This window comes from Emericellopsis atlantica (assembly GCF_019669845.1).
Source record: "Emericellopsis atlantica unplaced genomic scaffold F5Z01scaffold_27, whole genome shotgun sequence".
Classification (NCBI taxonomy): domain Eukaryota; kingdom Fungi; phylum Ascomycota; class Sordariomycetes; order Hypocreales; family Bionectriaceae; genus Emericellopsis; species Emericellopsis atlantica.
The window spans coordinates 8,715-33,357 of NW_025764729.1; the positions used below are offsets into that span (position 1 = coordinate 8,715).

Sequence of the window (24,643 nt, forward strand, 5' to 3'; positions counted from 1 at the left end):
GCTATTCAAGCAAACGATTCACTAAAGAAAGTTAGGAAAAGGAGCAAGAAAAGAACAAATATATATATAAAGACGCCACAAACGTCCCGTCGTAAGGACGACCGCGACGAACACACTCGCTACATTTCGAAGACCTATTATCAAAATAATAAAGCTTCTAATTCTTAAAACAATAGGTACACGGCATATCTACGTTAGCACCGTCACGAGCAATAGCGTAAGTAAGCTTTAAGCGTTCGCGAGTCTTTCGAGCAACGTTAGAAGAGCGACTAAATATAGCGTCAGTATATATAAAAATAATAAAGGAGAAGGAATTAATAAGACTCACGAGTATAGACTAACGATTAGTTTTAATTAATTCTAAGGACAGAATCTCGGGAGGGGAGATATTATATTACGACCCAGTATACGACCATATACGCCTCTCACATACACCCTACTTTTTCCTCTAATTATACTACTACGTATAAAGTATAGCTCGCGACCTCACCGTAAGCCTACGCTCTAATATCAACGCATAGCTCACTAGATCACGACGCTCCCGTGAGCCCTTACTTTCATAAACTAGTATATAGGAAGCTACGCTTTACTATAGTTAGTCTCTACCTAGCTCCTTAGCTATTAATATAATTATCTACGCAAGATCCACTATCTCGCACATAAACTATAACCCGACCGCTCAAGTCAACGACATCCTAGTGTACTCAGTTCAAATCCGACTTCTATTCTATCTACCCGGTAGCTAGTCTAGACCCGAACGTCACACGGGGGCGGCGGTGGCCCTCGTAGCGAAAGTGGCCAAAATAACGATGATAGAGTGTGACGGGGTGCACGTCCTGGTGCGCCAGAGTTCCGTGTCTGATCGTGCTGTTCTGAAGTTTGGTAATGATGGCCAGCGCCACAAAGTGGGCGCTAACCTTCTCATGAAAGGAGGCATCGGCCGGTCGCATGCCGTGGTTTGTTTGTATGATGTCCTGCTCGGCCTGCGCTCTAGACCGAAAGCGAGGGGGCGTAGGAATCACGCCTCGGGGAGGCGGAATTGGAGAATGGTGCACGATTTTTAACGTATACATGTCGATGTCCAGGTCGCGAAGCAATTGGAGCCATAGGCCAGGTGTGAGCTTTTGACCATCCATTGTCTCCAATAACACTTGGCGCGGCCCCGAGACCACGCACTATAGTGAGATGTCTTTTGAACCGAGCATACGAGCACCAGCGCTCAACATCATGATCTGTGTGTGACTCCAGACGCATATATGGCGTTGAGAGCACGGTCACTGACTTGTCGCCAGAGTGAAAGGGGTCCTGCCTCCTTCGCGCCTTGATGAGACCCGTGGTACTGCTGGTCTGCCAGATCCAATGCTTTGAGAGCCTTGTCGCGGTGACTTACCTCTATGTACGGGCATTCGGTTACGATCTTTGGGACATTGCGGTTGGGCAGTCGTTTGTGCGCACGTGGAGCCATTGCATTTGACCTCCGCTTCTGTTGTTGGCGGACACTGCCGGTTCCTGGTATAGGATGAGCTTTTCCTGCCCTGAAGGGTACTCTGCATGATGGGCTACTTGAATTCTGATCAGCTCTGTCGAGAAAGCTCCAGCCGACCACACCGCGTCCCGCCAAGCAGGATGTACGGGAGTAGCTGGCGCCGTGGAAGGGCTAGAGCCGTCATCCAGATGCATGTAGATGTCGTCTTGTTCCAAGACATCAAAGGTGGAATTGCTGCCTCGCTGACTGTTCCCCAGAGGCAAGGTTGGTGTCTGGCCCGGGGGGATTCGGCGTCCCACTGTCTGAAAACGGGAAAATGAATTCTCCAAGCCGTAATCTGTTGCAAAATCCATTGCATTCAGCTGTTGCGCATTGTCGTGCTGAGATGATCAATTTCCGTCGCGTATCACTGCGGAGGGAGGAGTGGCTGGTGGTGGGAATGGGATGTTTCGCGACAACAATGAAGATCCAGTCCCTCCATACGTATCGCCATCCATGTAAGCAGCGGGGTCATGCGGCCTCAATAGGAGGGCAACAGGGGTCTCGGTACGAGCCTACGAGGCTACGAGGGCGATAATTTTGTTTGTTATGCATGTCTGCTTTACTTTTCTAGTCAGGCTATATATTCGGGCCATAACACATATAAGGAGTCATCTTTGTGATAACGCGCTTTTATTTCCTTTCTGAGAGTCAATATATTATTTATGTAGAGAATAATCAACTTTATGTCCTTCTCCGCACGTTCTTCACGGATAATAGTTCACCGGCATTCCCAGTGTCCGTCTTGTAATCACAAAGGGCTCTCACTATCACCTGGGTCGACGGATGGCCCTGCCGAGCTTTGCCCCAGAGAGACTACAGGGCTGGAGAAGTTCAGAGCCCATGGTCAGCATCAAGATGGGGCTTTCATAAACTATACGCTGTCGCCAGAAATTCAGGGACTATATATCGCCCCTAGTACTAAGTAGCGTTACTAAACAGTGCTGCATCCATAGCCGCGCCGTCCCAGACGGACCAGTCTATCATGTCCAAGTCGAGGTCAAAATCCAGTGCTGGAGCTTCGGTCGCGTCGTGCGGTCCCTGTTCACCAGCCGTCGTAACTGAGCCAGGTTGAGGCAAGTTGAATGTTTTACAAACGTCCATGATCCACGATGGGGTTTCCTCGCGCCTACTACTGGCATCCTGCTTTTGCCAATACAGTTGACGTCTCTGCCACGCGCTCGCCGTGATACGCGCGGCAAACGTGACGTCTTGACGGTGGGCAGCGACGCGTAGCTCGTCGTGGGTTTCGTATGTTCGACGGATAGTCCGCCAAATATCCTCGATAGTAGCCTCCTCGGCTCTATGGTTGGCCTCTAGAATGACATAGATGACTGCATGCGACGTCAGTTGCTCGTCCCTCCTCGGATCAGCGACAAAAGAGACGAGGACCTACAAGCAGCCCAAGGGAAGAAGGCGTTGTTGTGCCACTTGAACCCCTTGAGTGTTTCATTCGTCTGGGTCAATATGCAATACTCCAGGTTCTTGACACAAATCGCTAGGAGCGCATCACGCTCCCGGCGCGACATGTCGGAGATCTTGGCATGGATAAGGGCGGGCTGGCGAAGGAGCCGACGCGTGGCGACGAGGACCTGACAGATCGCTACTTGCATGTTGACATGGAGAGGGTTGAGAAGCTCACAGTGCTGCACGAACTTGACCCGCAGCATCTCCTCAATCCTGTCCACCATCGAGGTTGTCTCGTCCGCCGTGGGGACACCGCGATCGGCTCCACGAGCACCACGGTGTAAGTGAAGCACACTGTACTTCCAAAGGCAGTTGGACATGCTCGTGAGCGCCGTACCATCAGCTGGAAGGGCTTTCGTCTCGGGTCCTAGCTCGCTGTCGTCTACATTCGCCGGCATCTTGGCGTCCCATTTGCCCAGAACGCTGGGGCTCAGGGCACCGACCTGATGGGCCACGGTGAGCTCCATGTACTGCAGCTGCCACCACATGCGACGGCGCTCTTCGCTGCGAAGGACGCTGAGACCTAGGATCTCGCCGTCTCGATGGAGGCCCATCCGCTCGGCGACCCGGCTGGCTACGCCCATGAGAGAGAACAGGGCGGCTGGATGAGCGCGGGCGCGAATTGCGTGCTAGACAGGGGGCGGATCGCGTCAATGCGGTTTTTGAGAGAAGGGAAACCCGAGAGTGAGATATCTAGCTTACCAGATAGAGCATAAAGGCCTGCACCGTAAGTTTGTTGGACGTCACGGCATACCCGGCAAGCCGTAGGGATACTTCGGTGGTGTGATGCAGGTGTGCCAGAAGCAGTGGCTTTTCCTCGTGCAGAAGACGTACACAGTCGTCTTCGGGCAGACTCACCGTGGCCAGAAAGCTGATGGCAGACAAGAGCGCCTCCTCGGGCGCAGACAAGTCAGACGCCTCCTCCTGCTTGGCCCTTTCGATCACTGGCTCGACTTCCCAGTCGAAGAAGATCTTGACAAGTGGGTGCACATTCTGTAAGAAGATGGTCCATAGAGTGTCGAAGTGATGTCGGGGTACACGCCGTGTGTCAGAGCGGGCCCTGTCTGGGACCTCGATGGGATCGAGGATGGTGGAAACATAACCGCTCCCGCTGGACGGGGACAGACAGAGCTGGTGTCGCAGCGAAGAGACAGCAGGGTTGTCGTGTTGGAGGAACTTGGCTTCTCCCCAGCTATACCACATGGGCCTAGACAGTTGAGCGCAGGTCAGCATTCTGGCGCTTTCAGTCGACTCCCGAGTCCTGAGAGAAGTCGAGACAACGCGTAAGGAGCACAGGGGACCCACGACTCGACATATGTCGCTTCCTCATCGTGCGCTAACAATCCGGCGCGATCAATAGCTGCCGTCGTCGTTGTTTCACAAGAAGATGGCTCAATCCGAGCCGTTGCAGATGACCTGGCCGATTCCACCGATGCTGGCGATGGATATGATGGAGTCTGACCGTGCTGGGGCTGGAGTCCCTGGACAGCATTGAGGTCGTTCGGGTCTCCCCCGAGGCTTCGGATCACACGCTCGAGGTGCACAATTCGCTCTCCCAGCGCGTCGAGGCCACGCTCGGGCACCGCAATGGGCCTCGGATATTCGCAGGCATCCTGTGGACGTCGCTTGCAGTGGCAGCAGGGCTGCTGTTTGTCGCAGCGGACCTTGCGCTTCGCACAGGGAATGCAGCTGACGGGTGTTTTCCCGCTGCGCATAACAAGGATTTCCGATGTACACACGCACTGTACACACACGACGGGTCGTGAGGGGATGTGAAAAAAGGACGGTCTGCCTTTGCACGAATTGAAGGATTGTCGAGCACGGTCAAGCCCTTTTCGAGCCGGGTTCTATGACTTAATCGACATGCAGGCTCAGCCCTACAGGGCGGGGTCTCCCGAGTCCCGAGCTCTCGGCCGGGATCTCGGACTTCGGTACCGAGACCGAGAGGAGCCACATCCACCAGTCCAGGTGAGTGAGTGATCTTGCGCCCTTGCAATCGATGATGCGGTTCTTCGATAGCGACGTGGACTATATAGAAGTCTCCTCATCCTGATCAGCAGATGATCTTGACTCTTGGAGGGTCCTGGACTCCCTGGACCCTAGCAGTCTCTCCCTTCCCTTCCCTCCAGACGCCAACTCCAACGTATATCCAGGAACCCTGGTGTCCAGACTGCAGCCACCATGCCTGACGAAAAGCAGGACCACCAGGAACACGGTGCAGCGGAGAGGGCAGAAGAATATCCTTCCAAAAAAGTCCTGCTGCCCATTGTGCTATCCGTCTGCCTGGCCAACTTTCTGGCGTCGCTTGTTCGTTGCTCTAGCCTTGATGACCCATTCCTCCTGCGCTCTCGCTAATCAAGAGAAATTCAGGATCGAACAATCATTGGCGTCGCCGTGCCGGCCATCTCGAACGAGTTCGAATCTTTTCACGATATATCGTGGTACGAGTCTGCGTATCTACTCACGTTTGCGGCGCTGCAGCTGCCCATGGGCAAGATATATGTACGTGCCATGGACTGGACATTCTCCCGCCTTTGAGACTTGACGTGTCTGTCCGAGACTGACGCCTTCCCTCACCCTCAAGACCTTTTTCCGAGCGAAATGGGTCTTTAGCCTGTTCGTTGTCATCTTCCAAGTCGGCTCCATCATCTCTGCTACCGCCCCCAGCAGCGCAGCCTTCATCGTGGGCCGCGCCGTCGCGGGTATCGGCTGCGCGGGCCTGTCGACGGGCGGCCAGGTCATCTTTGTCGACATTCTCCCGCTCGAGAAGCGCCCCAAGTACCAGGGTCTCCTGGCGGCCACGTTTGGCGTCGCCGCTGTCGCTGGCCCGCTCCTCGGTGGCGTCTTTTCCACCAAGGCAACATGGCGTTGGTGTTTCTGGATCAACCTGCCGATAGGCGCTTTGGCGCTGGTCATGCTCCTCTTCCTGCTCCCTTCTAGACCTGCGCCCAAGAAACGGTCGGAGGAATCACTTGCGTACAAGATACGACAGTTTGATCCGGTGGGCACATCTCTGCTCATTCCGGGCTTGATCCTGCTGTTGCTGGCCCTGCAGTGGGGAGGCGAAGAGAATGACTGGGGGAGTCCCAAGGTCCTGGGGACATTGGTGCCTGGGTTGGTGCTGCTCCTCTCGTTCGCCGCATCCCAAGCCTGGATCGGTAACAATGGAACCGTTCCGCCCAGACTCCTCAGACAGCGCAGCATCGCAGCCGCATCTGTGGCATCGCTGGGTGTCGGTTCGGCGCTGATCATCGTGACATTCTACTTACCTATCTGGTACCAGGCGATACAAGGCCTGTCAGCTGTTGATGCCGGTGTCCGGATGCTCGCGTACTTTATCGGCACCGTGGTATTCGTCATTGGCTCTGGAGCCGCCGTCTCCAAGTTGGGCTACTACACACCGTGGCTGATGGCGGGCACAGTCCTCATGGCTATCGGCTGCGGTCTCCTTTCCACACTGCGTGTGAGCTCGCCGGATGCCCACGTCATCGGATTTCAGGTAGGTGTCTTGTTTGATGGTCTGGATGGATGAGCTTGCTAACCGTGGTCTGTGGCCAGATTCTATTCGGTGCTGGTTTGGGTTTCTCTCTGGCCCAGCCCATCAATGCCGTCCAGACGGTCCTGCCGCGCGAGGACATTCCGACAGGACTCACCGTCGTCAACTTTATGAACTTTGTTGGAGGCACTATATTCGTGAGTGTGTCTCAGGGCGTGTTGACGGGCACTCTACGAAGCGAGCTGCGCCGCAGCGTCCCTGACTTGGACATATCGGCCATCTTGGGCCAGGGCGCGACGGATCTATCACATTCCGTATCCAGCGATCAGCTGCCGCTGGTCCTCGTTGCTTACAACATTGGGTTACGGCACGTCTTTTACTGCGCGATGGCTGTCTCTTGCCTAGCTTTTGCAGCGTCGTGCTTTCTGGAATGGAGAACAGTCAAGCCCCCACAAGGAAATACGCAGGCCGGGCATGATGCAAGCTAAAGGAGGAATGGAAGCAGTCATGTTATATTCTAGGCATCTAGGGTAGTGAGCGGTCCGGCGTCAGCATCACCTAGGCACATCTTTGGCAGCGAAATGTGAAGAGGCGAAATTTCAAGATGGCGGAATGTCGAAGGCTGTCGAGCCTTCAAAAGGCACATGTTAATATGAGCATGATTGGGCAGTTACAAAGGAAGAGCGTGATCTGGAATTGGAGGCCTGCTATTTCGTCTGCCATCATCAAGACAGTCGCTCTCCTTAAACGGCCGTCTACCCATACTAATGATGTAGTGAACAAATCGCCCGTCTGCATTCTTGATGGAGTATAGGGCGAAGACTTCGGGTACAGGAACTGATTGTGTTTCGCGGACAAAGAGCATATTCATGCCCTCAGTATGACTAACATTTGAGCCATACTTTATTACATAGTAGCTGAAACCAACGACACGTCGACCGGTGTGGTCTTATGAGCGCGGGCCGCTGGACAATGAGGGGCATGCAAATATGAAACCCAGTCGGTAGTTGACATAGAAGCCGAAAGTCTTTGTACGCGGTGTCGGTATATCAATAGAAAATGGTGCCTAGGCAACATGAAGAACCCGGAGATAGTGCTTCTGACGATGGCGCTCAGGTAAGCCCCTCGGGCTTATTGGCTGAGTCGGTGCCGGGTAGGCTACTTTTCACTTGTGTCACCTAACGCGGGCACTACTATGTCCGACGGGATGACCCGAACCCCGAGTGCCCGGGCCCCGACTCCCGAGTCCCGAGTATGGGGCACTGTGGGTACACGCTAGCTATACCCCGGCCGGGTCCGGGCCCCGGCCCCCTCCCCCGGCTTTAAAGAAACCTACCAAGACATCCCCGAAACTCGAAAGCCCGAAGCTTCCCAGACGGGATGACCTGGGGATAGCGTGCTAGTTAGTATATCGCTTGCTGGAAGACGAGGTGAGTGGGACGTGGCTGATGATTAATTACATGTACGTACCGACACCGCTGACGCTGGCGATATCTTATTCGGGAGCGCAGCTGTCGGCGTCTCCAAAGTCCGAGAGCGAGCGACGACTTGCATCGTGTATACCGAAGACGGGGCGAGGATCAGTTTTGGTGACATCAAGATCCTAGAGCGCGGAAGGCGGCCAAGAGGCTAGTGAGCGATGACAACACTCGCTGTCAAGCTCGTCGTCAGCAACTAGCTCGCTGTGCAGTGCGAACGCATCTTGGCTCGTGGTTCGTGTTGCCGTCATAGCCGGGAGACTGTTGATATTGCACTCGGTATCCCTAGAAATACCGAGAAGCTAGGCTGAAGCAACAGTGGAGGAGAACGCCCCAGTCGCAATTACGTCAATTGCATGTATTCAGTCACTCTCACCTACCCGAATCATGTTAGTGCCCGATTCCCGGGCGGCAGTGCTCCACTGCATGTGTACGCGTGTACATGCAGGATCGTTATGCTTGTTAAAGATCGTCTTTGCAGGTCTTTTTGAAAGCCCACTCGTCGTCGAGGAGACGAGGACTTTATATTAGTAAGGACGGAGGGAGCCGATCGACCGATGAAGGAAGCCGAGCCTGGCATCCAACTCAAGGCGATGATGACTCTTGGCCTGTACCGCTTCACATCCTAGGCTCTTGATGGGGATGATCATGACAGCACGCTGAGTATGGGACCCGGTGAGGTCAAGTGAATGCATTCCCTGGTGAGGTCAAGCCCAGCAACGTCATGGCAAAGGCTTTGCCCAGGGGGAAGCTCAGCCTGAGAAGGGTTATAAATAATCGACTTGATGCCACCTCCAGAGTTCAACTTACACCCTCATCAACAACAAACTCACGACAAAAAAACCATCAGTCAGCAACTCAGCAATCAAACCACTCCTACAAAAGCTTCCCAACCACCAAACCACAAATTCACAATGATCTCCAACACACTCCTCGTCGTCGGCACTGCTCTCGGCTTCTTCACTGCCGCTCAAGCCGACTGCCTCGGATCTGACGCCTGGGTCAACGGTCCCAACTGCGTCACAGGCAATGGCGGCGATGTAACTGAGGATATCTTGAACATCCTCGTAGACTGCATGAAGTCGAGCGCCGAGAGCGACGGTACATACACCGTCGAAGGCAACGGAGTCATTCCCCCCGCCGGAAGCGGCAAGATGGTCACCTGGTCCTACGAAGATTTCGAGATTTACATCATCAACAGCAAGATGGACGATGTCTGCGTGGACTTGAATGGGATTGGTGAGGTCATGAAGGATGACTATGAGGATGGTTGTCTGACTATCGTCTGGGACAATGGCGATGACTGGTTGGTCAAGATGGGAATTGCGAGGTGCGATGCTGTGTACGGTTGCGGCAACACGTCCTATAAGGGCATGACGTGCGAGTTGGTGTAAACTAGAGTTCAGCTACTAGCTGTGTTATACTCTGTGTCGATGTAGTCAATATGACCTTTCGATCATCTGCCATTGAACTATTCGCATGCATACAAGATACAAAACTAGCTTATCTACTACTCTCCTGCCTCAGAGATACCCGTTCTTTTATGTCAAGCCCTAAAGCCTCTTTCCTCTCCGTACAAGACATCTCAGGCATGATCTCTTCCAGGTACAGTCCCCAGAGCCAAGACGGTACCTTGTCATTCATCTCCATCGAGACCATCCAAGCAGTCCGACCCCTGGAATCACGCAGCTGCGTATCAGCACCCGCGTCGACCAGGAGGTTGATAGCCCTCATCAAAGCCTCGCGAAGAACCAGTCCCTTTGCTGCTAACCCCACGAGCATCATCAGTGGGGTCAAACGCAGTCGTCTCGACACCGCGTTCACATCTTTCCGTGCGCAGCCACGAAGGAGGACCTCTATGAAAATCGTCGGATCATGGCTCGTTTGGCAAGCCATATGGAGGGGTGTATCTCCTATCTCCTCTTCACACTCTTCATCTTCCCAAAAGTCGTCACCTTCGGGACCGAAATAATGAGTCATAAAGGGGGTTCGCACGTTCCCGCGGATAAACCAACCCATAGGGTGTCTGCATATTTCTCCTGGGGGGTGCACACGAGCTGTAGTGTCGGCCCCCGAACGGATGAGCATCACCAGAGCCCGACGCAAGGTATGCAGCTTCGAATATTGATCGACTTCTCCTGGCGAAACCCATTCGCACCCCTCGTCCAGGAGCCCGTGAATAGGTGTCCTTCCGAGGTCGTCTCTGGTATTCACGTCTTTCAAGCTCTCAGGGTACCTCAGCAAGAACTGCAACCTCAGACAAAAGTCGTCATAGTCTACAGAACTTTGCAATGATACTCGAGAAGCGATGTGAAGAGCCGTCTGGCCATTGGATGCCTTCGCCCTGATATCGACCTTGCCACTCTCAAGGAGCGCTTTCATCAGCAACGTGGCGGTCATGCTAGGGTTCTGGTCGCAGACCAGCATAAGAGGTGTTGCTTCATCTTGGCCTGTCGCGTTGGGGTCCGCACCGCGATCGAGAATAGCTTGCATTGCCTCGAGTAAGAATGAGGGCCTTTTGAAACGGATGTCGCAGTAGACCTGTGCCTCCGTCCATGTATCTTGGACTTTGGGATAGAGACTTTCTATCAAGAAGTGAAGAAGGTGATTTCCAGCACCGGAACCAGGCGGCGCCCCTAGATAATCAGGATCGGCTCCTAGCCTCATCAAATGCGGAATCATGACGATAAAAACGAGTGGCTGTCCGTCGATACGCCCATCGTAGTTGTTGAACGCCCAGAAGTGCTTCATATCTGCACCATGCAGGGCCAAGAGATTCAGCTTCCTGATAACATCGGGTTTGATATAAGATTCAGCATTCTCATCAGGAGGTCTGGTTATTGTCGTACGAATGAGCTCGCCCACAAGTGTTTTGCTCATATGAGTCGAATGGCTAGGCCTTGTATCAGACTCGGAGCACATTCGGGGATTAAGAACGCCTCGTTTCAGGGTGAAGTAGCAATTAGCATCCGCTCCACGATCAAGAAGTAGCTCTACTATGTCTTCTGTTTCAGGAAGCATTGTGGCGAGGTAGAGGTAGGGGGTCGAGCGTGGCTCAGGTTCGCGTCGGCCACCCGTGTCCGTAATGGATTCGTAGCTGGATTTGGCATCGGCGCCATGATGTAATAGCGTTCGAACCATTCGTAGCGGAATGTCGTGGCCTATAGGTAAGCTGTCAGAGTGTCAGGGGGTTGGAGAGAGAAACATGCTTACCAGGGATGTGTTCAGCTAGACATATAGCGTAGTGAAGAGCGTGTGCTCCCCCAGGGAGAGACTCTTTTATGTCTACCACTGCATCCAGGAGGACCTGAAGTGTATCGAAGTCTGCGTTCTTGATAGCTAGCACAGCCGTTGTCGTTCCATTGGGCGTGGCGCCATGAGGACTGCACCCGAGCTTCAGGAACGCACGAACAGCACTCACATCAGCTTTGCAGCAAAGGCACGTTACCAATGGCGAGATGCCATCCTTTGTGTCGCAATGGCCTCCATGCGACATGAGCTCCGCGACTAATTGTCCTGTCGTAGCAAAGTGTATTGGAAGTAGTCCTAGGTCTCGGTCCAGACTTAGATTAACGTCCGCACCGCGCTCTACAAGGAGCTGGACGATTTCAAACTGGCCGTACACGCAAGCGAGCTGCAGTAAAGAAACAGGTGAGAAACCCCCCCCCCCCCAACCAATGCGGGATTTTTCGCTGTGAAACTCAAGGCGTTGATAAGAGGTTTTAACTCCTCGACGCTGTCGATTTTGAGGAGAGTAGCGATAGAGCCATGCTCGATGGCCCAGCGCAGGACATCCTTGCTTCCAAAGCTTTCCGTCCTAGTGTTCTCCGAAGCGTGATGGTTTCTTTTTCTTTGATCTTGCTGACCATCGGCTGCGACTGATGCCTGGATTGGGGGAAGTCTTATATAGAGTGCTTCCCCCAGAGCCTTCTCGTACCGTCGAAATGCTTGAAGGCAAGTTACGTGATCGTGAAGAGACAGGTGCTTGAAGATTTCGAGATTTAATTCGAGGGGAAGTCCACTAAAGTCCATGGCGTTGCTTGGAAGACTGAGAACGGGATATTCACGGCCAGGTGTATTTCTCGACGAGACTATTCTGTCTGTCTCAAATGAGGCTTCGTCTCCGCGGAATCCAGTCGCCTGCGGAGTTCTAGAGTGGCGTGGGGGCGATAATAACCCAAAGTCCATGTCGCCAGCAGGACTATAAGACATGGAGATTGCGTCATTGTATGCAAGTGCTAGAGTGCCGTGGAGGAGTTATTATCAAAATGAAGTCGCAAGCAGGGAAGGTATGTAGTGTGAGATTGCGTCATTGTACATGTAAGTGCGAGGGTGTGGGGAGGATAGCAATACTGTAGTGAAAGATTCAAGGCTACGTGGGTATAATTGAACATAAGATACTGCTTCACACGCAAAGTCGACAAGGCAAAATCAGTCCCACAGTCTATACTGTCCTCATATATATTCTCCAGCCAAGTCTAAGACTCATTAGTAAATCTTATGATCCATCACACCAGGCTGAGCAGGACCCATTTAGCACGCCAGTCATTTTTCCTCTTCCTCTCATCAAGCTCATGTATTGCCATCGTCATCCAGCGACGGGAAGAAGCCCTCCGTGTCAATATCCTCGAGTATGTTGCCTTTGTTCTCCATATTTTTGATCTGAGCTCGCCAGATTTTGTTGTTCTGGACGTGGTCCTTGTCCAGCAATGTCGTCGCGTACGTTGTCACAAATGTTGACACACTGGACCTCATGGCAGCAAAATGAGAGCCAAGCCAGGCATCGAAATGCTCGACAGCATGCACTCTGACCTGATACCTGCTGTAGTGCACACCTTCTGCCTCGTGCAGAATCTCCCGCAAGCTATTGACCACCGTCTTGAGGCGATCGTTAGGCTTGCGCTCATTATGCCACAGATACGCCGCTATAACCTGCGTAGTGAAACACCATTAGCATACCAGGTACGTTGCAGCTGACTGGTGGCTCTTTGGTGCTGCCGCCGCCAGAGACTTACATCTCGAATCAAACCGCCGGCCTTTTGGAGATCTCTTTTGTTTTTCCCCTTGGTGAATTTGTTGATGCGTTCGCCCACCGGTTGATTGTAGAGCCAGAACTAAAATTACAGAAAAGCGGACGCGATATGTTAGTAAAGGACTATTTAAACGTCTTGGTCGGTGGCTGAAAAGAGCATCCGTCTTCTGGGTTGTCCCTCAAGCGGAAATGAGAAGATGGTGAACTTACGTTTGCCTTCATACGATTCAGTTCCTTGGAGAGCAGCGTCATGACGTCGGGGTTTGCGTTGCTGCCCAAAGCATTCATCATTCGAAGCTGGAAGCTTCCCGCGGGAGAATTGACTTGCGTCAACGTGTTCTGAAAGAATTCAAAAGGCAGCGAGTAATGCTCGCCGTCTCGCATGAACTTGTCCCGGTCGGAACTTTTCCCGGCGAGCAATCCGTCGAATGCACTGTCGGCCCACGACACGATCGCATTTCGCTCGAAAGCATGGTCCATTTGCGCCACGTCTGTCTGTACGAGACCATTGCGGAGGATGCTCTTGGTCACAGGCCTGAGCACGGCGCACTTGTCGCTGGCAAACCATGTCTCTGTGAGCTTGGCAAGGTCTTCTACGGGTTTCAGGTCGGTTGCAATGGGATATTCTGGTGCATACCACGAGAGATCCACCGTTTCTCCAGTCGACGGATCTGGTATGAACCAACTGTAAGTTTTCTCGTTGCTGCGGGCGGCAATCCGAAGGCTTTGCTCTCCGAAAGCAATGCACTCGTCGTCGTCTTCCTGGCAGCAGTCATCTCGCTCGCACGTACAGTCCGTGATGAATGAGCCGCCGCCATCATCTCCGTCACCGCCGACGTCTTGGTTCAACAGGGCCATGTTACAGGCCACGTACCGAGGGCCCTGGCTTGAGCCCAGCGACATGAAAAGCTCCCTGCCCGCATTCTGAATGTAGTCCGCCAGGTTCTCGTACGAAAGGCTGTTGTAGACAGAGACCCTGATTTGGTTGTCCCAAACGTCGATCGTGGCTGGCCGTGGAGATCCCCAAAAGAGGACACTTATCAATGAAATGGTAGCGCTCTCGGCTTGCCACTTCAGAAAGGAGCTGTCGTCCGCCCTCCTGTACAGGCTCAGATCAGAAAGAGCGCGGGCCCTCTTGAAGGGGTCCCAGTCGAAAATGTCAGACACAGAGTCGCAGACAGCATCGTCGAGGAAAGAGTCGAGCATCGAATCATAGTAAACGTCTTCGTCGTTGGAGAAGCGCTTCGTCAATGTCTTATAATCCGGCTTGCAGCAGCGAGCCCTTGCGCTTCCACCAGCGCATTCGCTTTGCTCCATGGCCACCCGAACATCGCCGTCTGGGCAGTTGGCATGGCAGTAATCGGACGGGAATTCCGACGTAGAGGAACCGAGATTGTCATACCAGTCACAGCTACTCCACGCAGTGTTCTCGTCAGGCTGGTCGCAACAGTACTTCCTGGGACCAAACCCGTCCGAGTCCTCGAGGGAGTACCAGCCAATGCACCTGGCATCGCCGCTCCCCGTATGGGACTCGGCAATGGTATCGTCATCCCCGCAGCTGCCATTGGCACAAACGGGCCAATCCTGCCAAGAGCATTGACTGTAGAGCTCCATGCTCTGGGTGTCCACCGTGCAACATGCTGCCTGATACTTTTTGGCGCCAGCTATGCCCTGAGCACCACCCTTGAGATCACAGTAAGCCGCGTTGCTACCAATCTCCTTGGTGCCGGATGGGCAAGTCTCGTCGCAATTGCCGTTGTGATGCGTGTACCATCCACAGGTGGGAATATCCTGGTCAGGGGGGCAACAGAGCTTATGGCTGCCTCGCCCGTCGCATCCCGTGTTGTCGACCATGAATTCCTGGTCCCGAGCCTTGCTGTCTTTGCGCATCATACGAATCCAGTTGTTCGGGCAGATCTCGTCGCAGCCTGTCCAACGGCACTGTTCTTTGTAGTGTTCGTCATAGGTGTAGCCTGATTCACTGTCTGCAAGGAGCAAGTCGACCCACGGGAATTTCTTGCGAGGAGCGGCCTTGGCCAGTGCAATCGAGTACTTGGCATCGTCTGTGTCGTGGGATATAGCCCACACCATGACTCCGCCGAGACACTGGCTCCTTGCAAAGTCGGCCTTGAGCTGGAGGGTGTCCTCATCGTCGTATGTGACCCAGTATCCGTCTCCATAGGTCAGCACCTGCACCGCTGCCTCCTTGTCGAGAACTGGCGAGACATTTTCGCTCGCCATAATATCCTCAATCTCCGAATTCAGCATGACGCCGATTTCTCCGCTACAAGCTTGAGCTGGTGTTCCAGACTCGAACGTGCAGCCAGGCTCTAGGCAATTGGGGCTTGTGGCAGTGAAACCTCGACCGTAGAACGCCATGCCCAGTGTGACTTTGGATGGACTAATGTCGTTACGCCAGAGAAGATCCATGCCATCCTTGATCTCCGTCAAGTTCGTATGAGAGTTGAGATACGGCCCAACCCACTTGTTGGGCTTGTCCCAGACTCCATGGAAATCATAGGTCATCCTGACAGTGATCGGAAGGCTTAGCTTTGGCTGCTCAAAAGGGCAATTCTAAGGAGGTTCCGTCTTACATGTTGAAGAAGTCAACATACTTCGAAAGCTTCTTAATGTCAAAATGCTGGAGGTACCCTTACGAACGTATCAAATTAGCGCTCGCTGGACTCGAGGAACAAATTCATGGAGAAGAGAACAAGAGGCTGAGAGACTCACAGAATGATGCTGGCAATGTAACACTGACTTCGTAGTCCGTCAGAGCCTTCTTCACATTCGCCATAAACTTGGGGAAGTTCTCGAAATCTTCGTCTCGCCCAGCACGATCCTCAGCTTGAGGATACTCCCAATCGAGGTCCAGGCCATCAAAATCGTATGTTTGCATAAAGCTGAGTACCGACTTGATAAAGGCCTTTTGTGCCTTTTCGCTCCTTGCAATATCAGAGAAGGTCGTCTGCGTCGGTCCAGGATCATTAAAGGTCCAACCACCAACAGCAATCATAACTTTGAGCTGGCTGTCCTTTTTCTTAAGAGCGGCAACACGCTCATACAGTTCAATGTCAGACTGAGAAGCAGGTACCAGCTCATAAGTGTCGGGGTCGATGCCAGCAAAGGCAAAGTTGATGTGTGTGTAGATACCCTTGGGAATTTGCTCTGGGTAAAATCTGTTGCAAGGCCGACCCTCGGACCAAGACTCGTAGTAGCCAACCACGCGGGAAAAGCTGCTGTCGTCTTTCGAGCACGACGGCCGGTCGACCTTTTTCTTTCCGCAGAACTCTTCCGTGGTGCCACAGTATCCGTGCTTGGAGCAGCAGACGTTCAGGGGGCATTTCTCAAGCTCGACAAAGTCTTCCCCAAAGTCTCCAGGATCGCACTGCGCCTTTGCGTCGCAGTTGTTCTTGCAAACATCGTCGCTGCAATCTGCATGAAGGTCAGTGACTGCGGTAGTCTGCAAATGGAGCAAGTGTCCTCTGTTCATGTTCACATACAATCCTTTCCAAAACCACAGAAACCAAACTTGCTGCAGCAGCCATTCTCGCAGGGAACCGTCTCACTACATTCTTGTGCCTTTACAAAGGACCACAGGAGGAGAAGCGTCACTAAGGAGGCCCAAGCTGGCCGTATCATTGTTGTTTAGCGTGGTGTTGGCGTCGTATGTCAAATGTTGGAGGAGGTGGACTCAATAAGCTTGAGAATGGCCAAGGTATCAAGGGGAAGAGACATGAATAAAAGGAACCAGTGGCACGCAGTACGCCAGACACTCTCGTTTGGTTTTGGGCGCCTTTCAAGCTAGAGTCGGAGTCAATGAAGGAGACGCACCCGAAGTTCCTGTCTTGGAAATCCCAGCGTTGCCAAGCACTGGGTCACTCTACATGTCCATGAGAAGGGTCTGCTCACTGCTCACAAAATTGTGCATCACAGGCCTTGCCACAATAGGACATTGGTGACATGGTACCTTTTGTCGGACGATGCCACAGAGTGCAATGAGCCCGTGGGCCAAGAAAAATGAGAATGCAACGCCCCCTCCTTTCCTTCCAATCTGCACGTCGTTCAATCTCGGTTCGTGGCTCGGCACGAAATTAACCGCCACTGCTCGCTGACTAGGTTGGGGGCCGTGCGGTAGGAAGGGGCATGAGTACATGTTGGTCAGCTTCATCTGAGCGAAAAAAAATGTCTCTACGGGTGCTTGGCACGCAGGGACCTGCAGGACAGCCGGTGGCAGGATCATCTCCAGAAGCTGAAATTTGCTGCCTGCAAGCGGCAAACTAGTATTGAACCGAGCACTGTAGGCTGGAGAATCACACCGCTTTGAAAAACAAATCGAGAGACGTCACGCAGCCTTCTCGCGGGGCTCTGGCCTTGCGCACATGGGCTGAATGCTGACTTCCAAACTAATGCGGGGTGCACCAGCACAGATCAAGCCGCGAGAGTGAGGTTGACGAAATGTCTTGAGTCGGTTTCCTACGTAGTCAACAATGCTCAGCAGCTCAAGAGATAAGACGCGGTATCCGTACCTGCAGTAGTGCTAGGTCTTGGCGTTTCCGTGGGCGCTTGGGGCGCTTGGCGTGTTCCTGGAAGGCTGCGAACGGACACCGGCTCTGGCCCCTGGGCCGCGCCGGGTGATCAGGGGTTCGGTCGATCAGGGGTTCGGTCGGCGGACTTACGGGCGGTCCACGCCCACGAAGCCCGGGAGAGGGCCGGGGCCCCCCCGTGGAAAGGTGGGTCATATCTACAAGCGAGGTCCAGTGGCAACCAACTGAGTACGACTTCACCAATCGCATCCATACACTTCAGTAGGGCCAAGCCTGGGCCATAAGACACAGCACACATGCATCCTCGGCTGCAATGTGACCGACAGCCAAATGTACATGTACATGCGAAGCGAGCATGAGGACCTGGACTATGCAGCCCATCCCTCGCTAACTATGCAGCTATGCACGTAGCTATGCGGAATTGCGGGCGTGCCTCTGATGAGCCATGTCCTCCAGAGTCCACACGCACTGGGAGACATAAGAAAGAAGTAGCCTAGGCCGCGGGCAGACTTGCAAAGGACTGAAGCTTGACCCTGTTCACCTCATTGTTCAAACACTACCGTTCAAAGTTGCAGTTGATCCGCGGCTGGTTTTGGACATTTCCTTCGCCCAAGTCACCTCTCTACGTCGTTATTTTGTGGAATTTCTTCCGTCTGCGAATCACCCTCTCGATATCCTCGTCGGGGCCAGCCAGGCTTGCTCCCCTGCGACAATGAAGCCTTGCACTACTACGCTCTTACGCCGATGCTTCTTCGTGCTGATTCACTTCGGTCTCATCATCGGCTTCCTCTCGCTGCCCACAGTGGACGCTCACGGCCACAATGCTGGAAGACACCATCACGGTCTGCACCAGTCAAGTCGTCTCGAGAGGGCCGTCGGCAACCGCTCGGACAACAGTAGCAACGTCACATCAGCCGAAGAGCTGATCAAGGATGCTCTGGAAGCTCTGAAAAAAAGAAACAAGGCTCGGGTGGAAAGTCCCAACTTCAACAAACTCGAGTTTGAACCGCATCCCCCCAAGCGCAAGCTGGCTGCTCCGCTAGATTATAGCAATCTGAATGATACCCAAAAGCGAGACTCATCGGGCGATGGCTTAGGTCAAAGTCGGCATGCGGATGCGAAAAGCTACACCCTGCCAGACGCGCTGAAGGAGGCTGCTCGCTTGGTTGCAGAGTCCGCGCCACAGAGGCCTCGTGGCAATCATAGCGAGGTCGCTACTTTCATGAGGCAAAAGTATGCGCCCAAGAACAATGATACGAATGCACCCGCGCCCAAGAAGACGCCCGAGGGCCGCCTCTCGGTCTACGGAGAGGATGTAACCCAGAAACGTGCTGAGGCGTATTGGATGACCGATATGGGAAGCGATGGCATGAGTCCTATGGCTCCCAAAGGATACAAGGTATGTAGATGCAATGCATGAGCATCTTCCAAACGTACGTCACAAGTTTTGACTTTTTATGCAACCAGGTCTGGCGTAACGTCAAGGAATACGGCGCCAAGGGTGACGGAGTTACAGACGACACTGCTGCCATCAACAAGGCCATCACCGAGGGCGGTCGATGCGGTGCCAATTGCGGCAGTAGTTCTATCTATCCCGCCGTCGTCTACTTCCCACCTGGTACCTACTTGGTTAGCAGCCCATTGATTCAATACTTCAACACGGAATTCCTTGGAGATGTGAGTATAGCCTGGCAGACTGTTGCTAAATCAAATTTTGGACGTAGCTCACCTCTTCTGCAGCCCATAAGCGTCCCGACTCTGCTCGCCGCTTCGAGTTTTGTTGGTCAAGGTGTCATAGTCAGCGACGTCTACGTCAGCGACAAAGAGCAGTGGTACTTATCTCCTTCTCCTGCCCCCGGGTTCCTATTGGACCTCATGAGAACATCCCAATCTGACGTGAGAATCCAACAGGTATCTCAACACAGCCAACTTCCTTCGTAGCATCAAGAACTTCAAGATCGACATCCGCCCAGCTGATCCTTTTATTTACATGTGTGCCATACACTGGCAGGTGAGCACACGTTTTCGACATGTAGTATCATTGCGCTACCGTTGCTGACTTTGCGCTCTGTCTCAGGTGGCTCAGGCGACGTCGTTGGAGAACATCGAGTTCTACATGCTTTACGATTCTGATGTTCCCGGTAACAACCAGCAAGTAAGCACGCTCGAATGAAACCTTGAACCCTCATTTGTAGCCTAACCTCAACAAGGGAATTTACATGGAAAACGGATCTGGCGGCTTTCTAGCAGATCTCACGTTCGTCGGTGGCAATTTCGGGTAAGTAACCACTCATGCCATATGTGTTTGCAATGAAGCAAGGAGGGTTTGAGGCAAGGGGTTGCATCCCAGGCCTATCGCACCAGTTTGCTGATAATCTTGTCCGCAGGGCATACTTTGGTAACCAGCAGTTTACCACGAGCCAGCTGGTCTTCGTCAATGCTGTGCATGCCCTCCAGGTTCACTGGGACTGGGCCTGGACGATGCAAGACTTTGTCATCGAGAGCTGCCAGCAAGGCCTTGTTATTGTCGGCGGTGTAAGCATGAACCCATTCAAATATTGTGTTACGATTGTCACTGACACGTTTGCGGCAGGCTGGAGGGCCCATGAGTACTGGCCAGGGAGTGGGCTCTCTGGTCCTTCTTGATTCCATCATCGCCAATACACCCAAAGGCATTGTCACCACGCTCGTCAACGAGAACTCAACCTCACTCCTCGTCCAGAATGTGGGGTTTTTTAACACGGAAGCGGCTATTGTCGACGAGTCTGTCTCGACGCCACTTCTCGATGGTGGCGACCAGGTCGTCGTCCAGAGCTGGGGCTTTGGCCTCATCAACAACGCCACGGGTGCCGATGGACAGACGCAGTTTTCTAATGGCGCTAGCATCCCTACCATGATTCGAAAAGACGCACTGGTAGGACAGGCGTACGACTATCAGGCTCCTAATCTCTACACTCGACGTCGCCCACGCTATCATGAGTTGTCGACCGCAGATGTCATGAACGTCAAAGCACTTGGTGCCAAGGGGGACGGAGTAACAGATGATACGAAAGTATTGAACTCGATTTTAGAGGGTGCGGCCAACACTTCTTCTGTCGTGTATTTTCCATTCGGCATGTACCTAGTCAAGGACACTGTTCATGTGCCTGTCGGGTCCAGGATCATTGGACAAGCGTGGTCTCAGATTATGGGAACGGGGAGCAAGGTACGTTCAAGTCTTATCACTGACTTTTCCCCATGGCTTTGGAGTGTTTCCTCTGACAAATTCTAGTTTGAGGATGAAACGCGCCCCAAGCCAGTTGTCCAAGTTGGCAAGCAGGGCGACGTCGGTATCATTGAGATACAAAGCATGATGTTCACCGTCAAGGGTGGCACTGCTGGAGCCATTGTAGTTGAATGGAATGTTCATCAATCAAGCAAGGGCTCAGCTGGTCTTTGGGGTATTTGCTGCCTAACCAGCGGGCAATCCGTGCATTGGAAGACCATGAAGCGCTGACATTGCCTACAGATTCTCACATCAGAGTTGGAGGGGCGGAAGGGAGCGATTTATCCCTGGCCAATTGCCCAAAGGGCAGCGGCACCATTCAACACCACTGCAAGGCTGCTTCGATGCTCATGCATCTGACACCTGGCTCAACAGCATACATCGAGAATGCGTGGCTTTGGACCGCCGACCATGACCTGGATCAAGAAGATCTCGATCAAATAGATATCTACGCCGCCCGAGGACTTTTGATCGAAAGCGAGACCGCGTGGCTTTGGGGAACTTCTGTCGAGCACAACGTGCTGTATCAGTACCAGATTTCGAATGCGGAAAATGTCGTAATGGGCATGATACAGACCGAGTCTCCGGTAAGTATCCACAAATCCCTCTTCATGCTGTTGAATTTTCTCTGGAATCCCTTTGTGTTGAATGCTAATCGCCTCACAACAACAGTACTTCCAACCAGTGCCCAAGGCGCCCCAGCCTTTCATACTTGGTACATTTCCGAACGATCCAACTTTTACCTCATGCATTACAGGCTCCGAGAGAGGCTGTGCTGTTTCCTGGGCAGTTCGAATCATCAATTCGGCCTCGATATATGTCCTCGGAGCGGGTCTGTACAGCTGGTTCGACGACTACTCACAAGATTGCCTTGACACGGAAGACTGCCAGGTCCGCGGCTTCGAAATTGAGGATACATCAGACATCTGGATATATAATCTTTGCACCAAGGCCATCGAGGAGATGATTTCTCCGGTTGGCGGAAGGGCAACACTTGCCCGCGATAACATCAATGGCTTTTTGTCTTCTGTCCTCGCTTGGCTCCAAGGAACGGTGAATCCGGCGGGGCAACAGAAATTCGAGGGCTACCGAATCTGGACCAGCGAAAGCTTGGAGAGCATGCACTCGTTGCACCTACCGGCGACATGCAGCTCAGCATTGACAGAAGTTATACGATGTGATAACCGGACCGAGGTCTTCCAGGAGCCAGGATTACATTCCTGGCTGGGGTCGAAGGAAGAAACTGACATAGTATGCGACGCAAGCTGTGAAGAGAGTCTCAGCAACTGGTTTCAAACCGTGTCGGTGGCTTGCGACGGCTACAAGATAAGCGATGCTTTGCCAACCCTCCTCGGTGGCAGGATCTGGGCTGGTTACAACGAAACTTGTCTCAAAGACCCGGAAACAGGCAAATACTGCGGCGGTAGGTCTTGAAGCTGCACAAGCACCACGCAAATGATAACACTTGTTTTCGCAGAAATCATCGACAACTTCCAACTGGTCGATACAGTCCAAGATATGCCCGAGAGCGAGATGTGCTCGTACTGCTGGATCGAGCGCTATTCCATGCTTCAGCGATCAAGGTACTCACTCTACGATGACTTCGTTAAGTCGCAGTTGGAGTACTCTCTAGATCAGTGCGGGAAGGTGGCAGACACCGAGAAGCCCGAATCGCCCATCGATCTCCCAGTGCGCTCAGACTTCTGTTTGTCCGATAACCGCTATACCACTGTCGAAGGAGACACCTGCGATTCAATCGCACTGGCCAACAGTGTTTCCTCGGCTGCCCTTTATCGGGAGAACGACGAAGCCATCCTAGACTGTGATAATATTGCTGCAGCGACTGAGCTTTGTTTGCCAACGCCTTGCGGGCGGACATGGCGACTTCAACCTGATGATAGCTGCACCTCGATCGAATCAAACCTGACCCAGACGACATATATCTTCTCCCATGGGTTCGTGCGCAAGTACAACCGCTGGATCGACGTGGATTGCACAAACTTGCATCTCGCAAGCGATGCTGCATTCGGCCATGTCCTCTGCGTCGCGCCACAGAACGGTCAGTTCCAGACCAATTCGACGGGCTACGGCGGCAACACGACACCAGAACGAGCGACTGGATACTCGAGCACCATTTCTCAGCGACCGGAAAACTCGACACTGGCAGAGGGGACGACCGAATACTGTGGCACCTGGTATGTTGCAAAGGAGGGTGACCTGTGCAGGGAAATTGCATTTGAGAGCCAGACCACGATTCAGATCTTCATGGAGGTGAATCCATCGCTGGGTACCTCAATCCCAGGATGCAGCGCGCAGCTTCAGCCCGGGCTTACCTACTGCGCCCTGCCTTTCAGTCGGTGGGCAAGCTTAGAAGCTGGAGGCTGATCCCCAGTTCTTAAGGATCTGGAGAGGCAAAGAGTTCGCAGCACTCTTGCGGCGTGTGAATATTAGGGTGTCGGAAGTGACGACTTCATTGAGTCCATCCAATATTACATATAAAGATCCAAATTATATACAGATAGATATATATGTTGGCCGAGGACGGCTCAAGCACGTCAGGGCGTGGCATCATTCTTCCGAGTACGTGTAGCCATTACGCTCACCAATCGTACCAGTAACTGTCGGGATCTTCATCATCCACATCGTTTTCGCACGACAGAACCGTCCCTGCATCATACGAGGCTCTGGCATCCCAGGCCTCCCATAGCATCAAGAGGGAAATTTTGAACCATCCCCGTGCGCTAGGTCTTTCTTGTTGCAAGTCTGCATCTCTCGCGTATTTCGAGACTCCCCGTGCATCCATTAGCCACACATATGCGCTCCCGTCGTCGTACCATTGATCAAATTTCTGCGTGGGTACTCGAGACCCTAAGAGGGCCTTGAGATCTGGTGGATATTCGGGTAGATTATTCAAAGAGGCCAATGAGTTATCGTCGATCAGGATACAATCGGAGAAACGTGGGCTCCATTCGAAGCCATGCTCTGCGCCAACAGAGATACGCCACACGTCAAATCGCTGACCCAAAAGATCAACATCAGCAGGACTGGCAGCTTGCAAGTCGCTACAATTGAGCTTTTCGCGATCTTCGACAATGTCTAAGCAGAAGCGCTCAGCGATAACGTCGTTGTAAATCGGGTCGGTTTTCAGATACATAAACTCTGCCGATTGCCGCACAAAGAGGCTCTGAAAGGCCCAGAAGCCTTTAATCCAGCGGTTGAGCTTTTCCACCGCAATGGGGAAAAGTGCGTCTGACTCATGGGAATATGTCGTTCGGAGCACTAGGAGGGCGGTCTATCAATGCTAGGCTTGCAAGTTGCTCGGATTGTCTGTCTTACCTGTGTAGCCCCAAGATCCGCGCCCGTACACGTCCTCGGGTGAGTTGCGCGCGACATGGTCTATTTTTCGAACATGAGAAAAGGCTTCATCGTCGCAGCCCGGTGGGCATCGAAGGGCAGAGGCGTCTGCATTCCTGGTAAACGTCTTCATGTCGGGTGCAAAAGTAGTCTCCGGACAGTTTGGAATATGTGAGTTCGTGGAATGGGTCGATCTCAGCTACTGCTCCGAATAGCCAAGAGCATTGAATCAGGAAGGATGGATAGAGCGCAGCGCTAGGAACTTGGTTGAAGGGGCGCGCTGTAGATGTAAAGGAAACAAAATGTGATTTGGCTGGTGGCTGGTGAAGCACGCGTCCCATATACGCGCCGCCGCTGAGCTGAGCGTGCTCACCATCATTCCCACCGTCTCTGCAGGTCAAGCGGCTAATGATTGACGGGAGCTTCTCTAGGGCCATGAGTCACCTGCACCAAGCCGCACGCTTCCCCAATCGTTTTTG

General features: G+C 53.0%; 6 protein-coding genes across 6 annotated transcripts; 2 read left to right on the forward strand and 4 right to left on the reverse strand.

The window, feature by feature from the left end:
- Positions 1-2,385: 2,385 nt before the first annotated feature.
- F5Z01DRAFT_752771 (uncharacterized protein) lies at positions 2,386-4,788 on the reverse strand. The gene is made up of 4 exons (XM_046267080.1): positions 4,298-4,788; positions 3,695-4,199; positions 2,922-3,621; positions 2,386-2,859 (listed from the first exon to the last, which is right to left on the reverse strand). Exons 1-4 carry the CDS (start codon positions 4,705-4,707, stop codon positions 2,447-2,449), a joined length of 2,028 nt encoding a protein of 675 aa, XP_046115279.1. The 5' UTR covers positions 4,708-4,788; the 3' UTR covers positions 2,386-2,446.
- Positions 4,789-4,996: 208 nt separating this feature from the next.
- F5Z01DRAFT_728422 (major facilitator superfamily domain-containing protein) lies at positions 4,997-6,976 on the forward strand (the record flags this gene model as incomplete). Its single annotated transcript, XM_046266678.1, has 4 exons — positions 4,997-5,299; positions 5,363-5,494; positions 5,577-6,491; positions 6,551-6,976. Exons 1-4 carry the CDS (start codon positions 5,174-5,176, stop codon positions 6,974-6,976), a joined length of 1,599 nt encoding a protein of 532 aa, XP_046115280.1. The 5' UTR covers positions 4,997-5,173.
- A 2,488-nt stretch (positions 6,977-9,464) lies between these two features.
- On the reverse strand, positions 9,465-12,216 carry F5Z01DRAFT_752774 (ankyrin repeat-containing domain protein). The gene is made up of 4 exons (XM_046267081.1): positions 11,642-12,216; positions 11,180-11,600; positions 9,670-11,127; positions 9,465-9,641 (listed from the first exon to the last, which is right to left on the reverse strand). The coding sequence occupies exons 1-4, from the start codon at positions 12,176-12,178 to the stop codon at positions 9,607-9,609; spliced, it is 2,451 nt and encodes an 816-aa protein (XP_046115281.1). The 5' UTR covers positions 12,179-12,216; the 3' UTR covers positions 9,465-9,606.
- A 130-nt stretch (positions 12,217-12,346) lies between these two features.
- Positions 12,347-16,791, reverse strand: F5Z01DRAFT_663324 (putative class V chitinase). The gene is made up of 6 exons (XM_046264024.1): positions 16,502-16,791; positions 15,732-16,433; positions 15,593-15,650; positions 13,209-15,525; positions 12,982-13,080; positions 12,347-12,898 (listed from the first exon to the last, which is right to left on the reverse strand). The coding sequence occupies exons 1-6, from the start codon at positions 16,638-16,640 to the stop codon at positions 12,539-12,541; spliced, it is 3,675 nt and encodes a 1,224-aa protein (XP_046115282.1). The 5' UTR covers positions 16,641-16,791; the 3' UTR covers positions 12,347-12,538.
- A 1,359-nt stretch (positions 16,792-18,150) lies between these two features.
- On the forward strand, positions 18,151-23,302 carry F5Z01DRAFT_275626 (pectate lyase superfamily protein-domain-containing protein). The gene is made up of 12 exons (XM_046258711.1): positions 18,151-18,944; positions 19,013-19,222; positions 19,286-19,377; positions 19,457-19,556; positions 19,623-19,700; positions 19,756-19,823; positions 19,933-20,080; positions 20,139-20,750; positions 20,817-20,985; positions 21,054-21,397; positions 21,483-22,233; positions 22,288-23,302. Exons 1-12 carry the CDS (start codon positions 18,258-18,260, stop codon positions 23,193-23,195), a joined length of 4,167 nt encoding a protein of 1,388 aa, XP_046115283.1. The 5' UTR covers positions 18,151-18,257; the 3' UTR covers positions 23,196-23,302.
- Positions 23,303-23,409: 107 nt separating this feature from the next.
- Positions 23,410-24,297, reverse strand: F5Z01DRAFT_639261 (uncharacterized protein; the record flags this gene model as incomplete). The annotated part of the gene is made up of 2 exons (XM_046262429.1): positions 23,410-24,089; positions 24,147-24,297. 2 exons carry the CDS (start codon positions 24,295-24,297, stop codon positions 23,410-23,412), a joined length of 831 nt encoding a protein of 276 aa, XP_046115284.1.
- Between the last annotated feature and the right edge of the window lie 346 nt (positions 24,298-24,643).

What these genes read in the sequence shown, in the direction of transcription:
- F5Z01DRAFT_663324 (XM_046264024.1), bottom strand. Translation starts at nt 16,640, where the DNA reads ATGATACGGCCAGCTTGGGCCTCCTTAGTGACGCTTCTCCTCCTGTGG. An exon ending in TACATTGCCAGCATCATTCT is followed by an intron (nt 15,651 to 15,731) that starts GTGAGTCTCTCA and finishes TACGTTCGTAAG; the next exon opens with GGTACCTCCAGCATTTTGAC. An exon ending in CCGGCGGTTTGATTCGAGAT is followed by an intron (nt 12,899 to 12,981) that starts GTAAGTCTCTGG and finishes TTCACTACGCAG; the next exon opens with GTTATAGCGGCGTATCTGTG.
- F5Z01DRAFT_752771 (XM_046267080.1), bottom strand. Translation starts at nt 4,707, where the DNA reads ATGCGCAGCGGGAAAACACCCGTCAGCTGCATTCCCTGTGCGAAGCGC. An exon ending in AGGCCTTTATGCTCTATCTG is followed by an intron (nt 3,622 to 3,694) that starts GTAAGCTAGATA and finishes CCCCCTGTCTAG; the next exon opens with CACGCAATTCGCGCCCGCGC. An exon ending in CTTCTTCCCTTGGGCTGCTT is followed by an intron (nt 2,860 to 2,921) that starts GTAGGTCCTCGT and finishes CGTCGCATGCAG; the next exon opens with TCATCTATGTCATTCTAGAG.
- F5Z01DRAFT_275626 (XM_046258711.1), top strand. Translation starts at nt 18,258, where the DNA reads ATGAAGCCTTGCACTACTACGCTCTTACGCCGATGCTTCTTCGTGCTG. An exon ending in TTATGGGAACGGGGAGCAAG is followed by an intron (nt 20,751 to 20,816) that starts GTACGTTCAAGT and finishes GACAAATTCTAG; the next exon opens with TTTGAGGATGAAACGCGCCC. An exon ending in TGATACAGACCGAGTCTCCG is followed by an intron (nt 21,398 to 21,482) that starts GTAAGTATCCAC and finishes TCACAACAACAG; the next exon opens with TACTTCCAACCAGTGCCCAA.
- F5Z01DRAFT_752774 (XM_046267081.1), bottom strand. Translation starts at nt 12,178, where the DNA reads ATGTCTTATAGTCCTGCTGGCGACATGGACTTTGGGTTATTATCGCCC. An exon ending in CAGCGAAAAATCCCGCATTG is followed by an intron (nt 11,601 to 11,641) that starts GTTGGGGGGGGG and finishes TCTTTACTGCAG; the next exon opens with CTCGCTTGCGTGTACGGCCA. An exon ending in TCTAGCTGAACACATCCCTG is followed by an intron (nt 11,128 to 11,179) that starts GTAAGCATGTTT and finishes GCTTACCTATAG; the next exon opens with GCCACGACATTCCGCTACGA.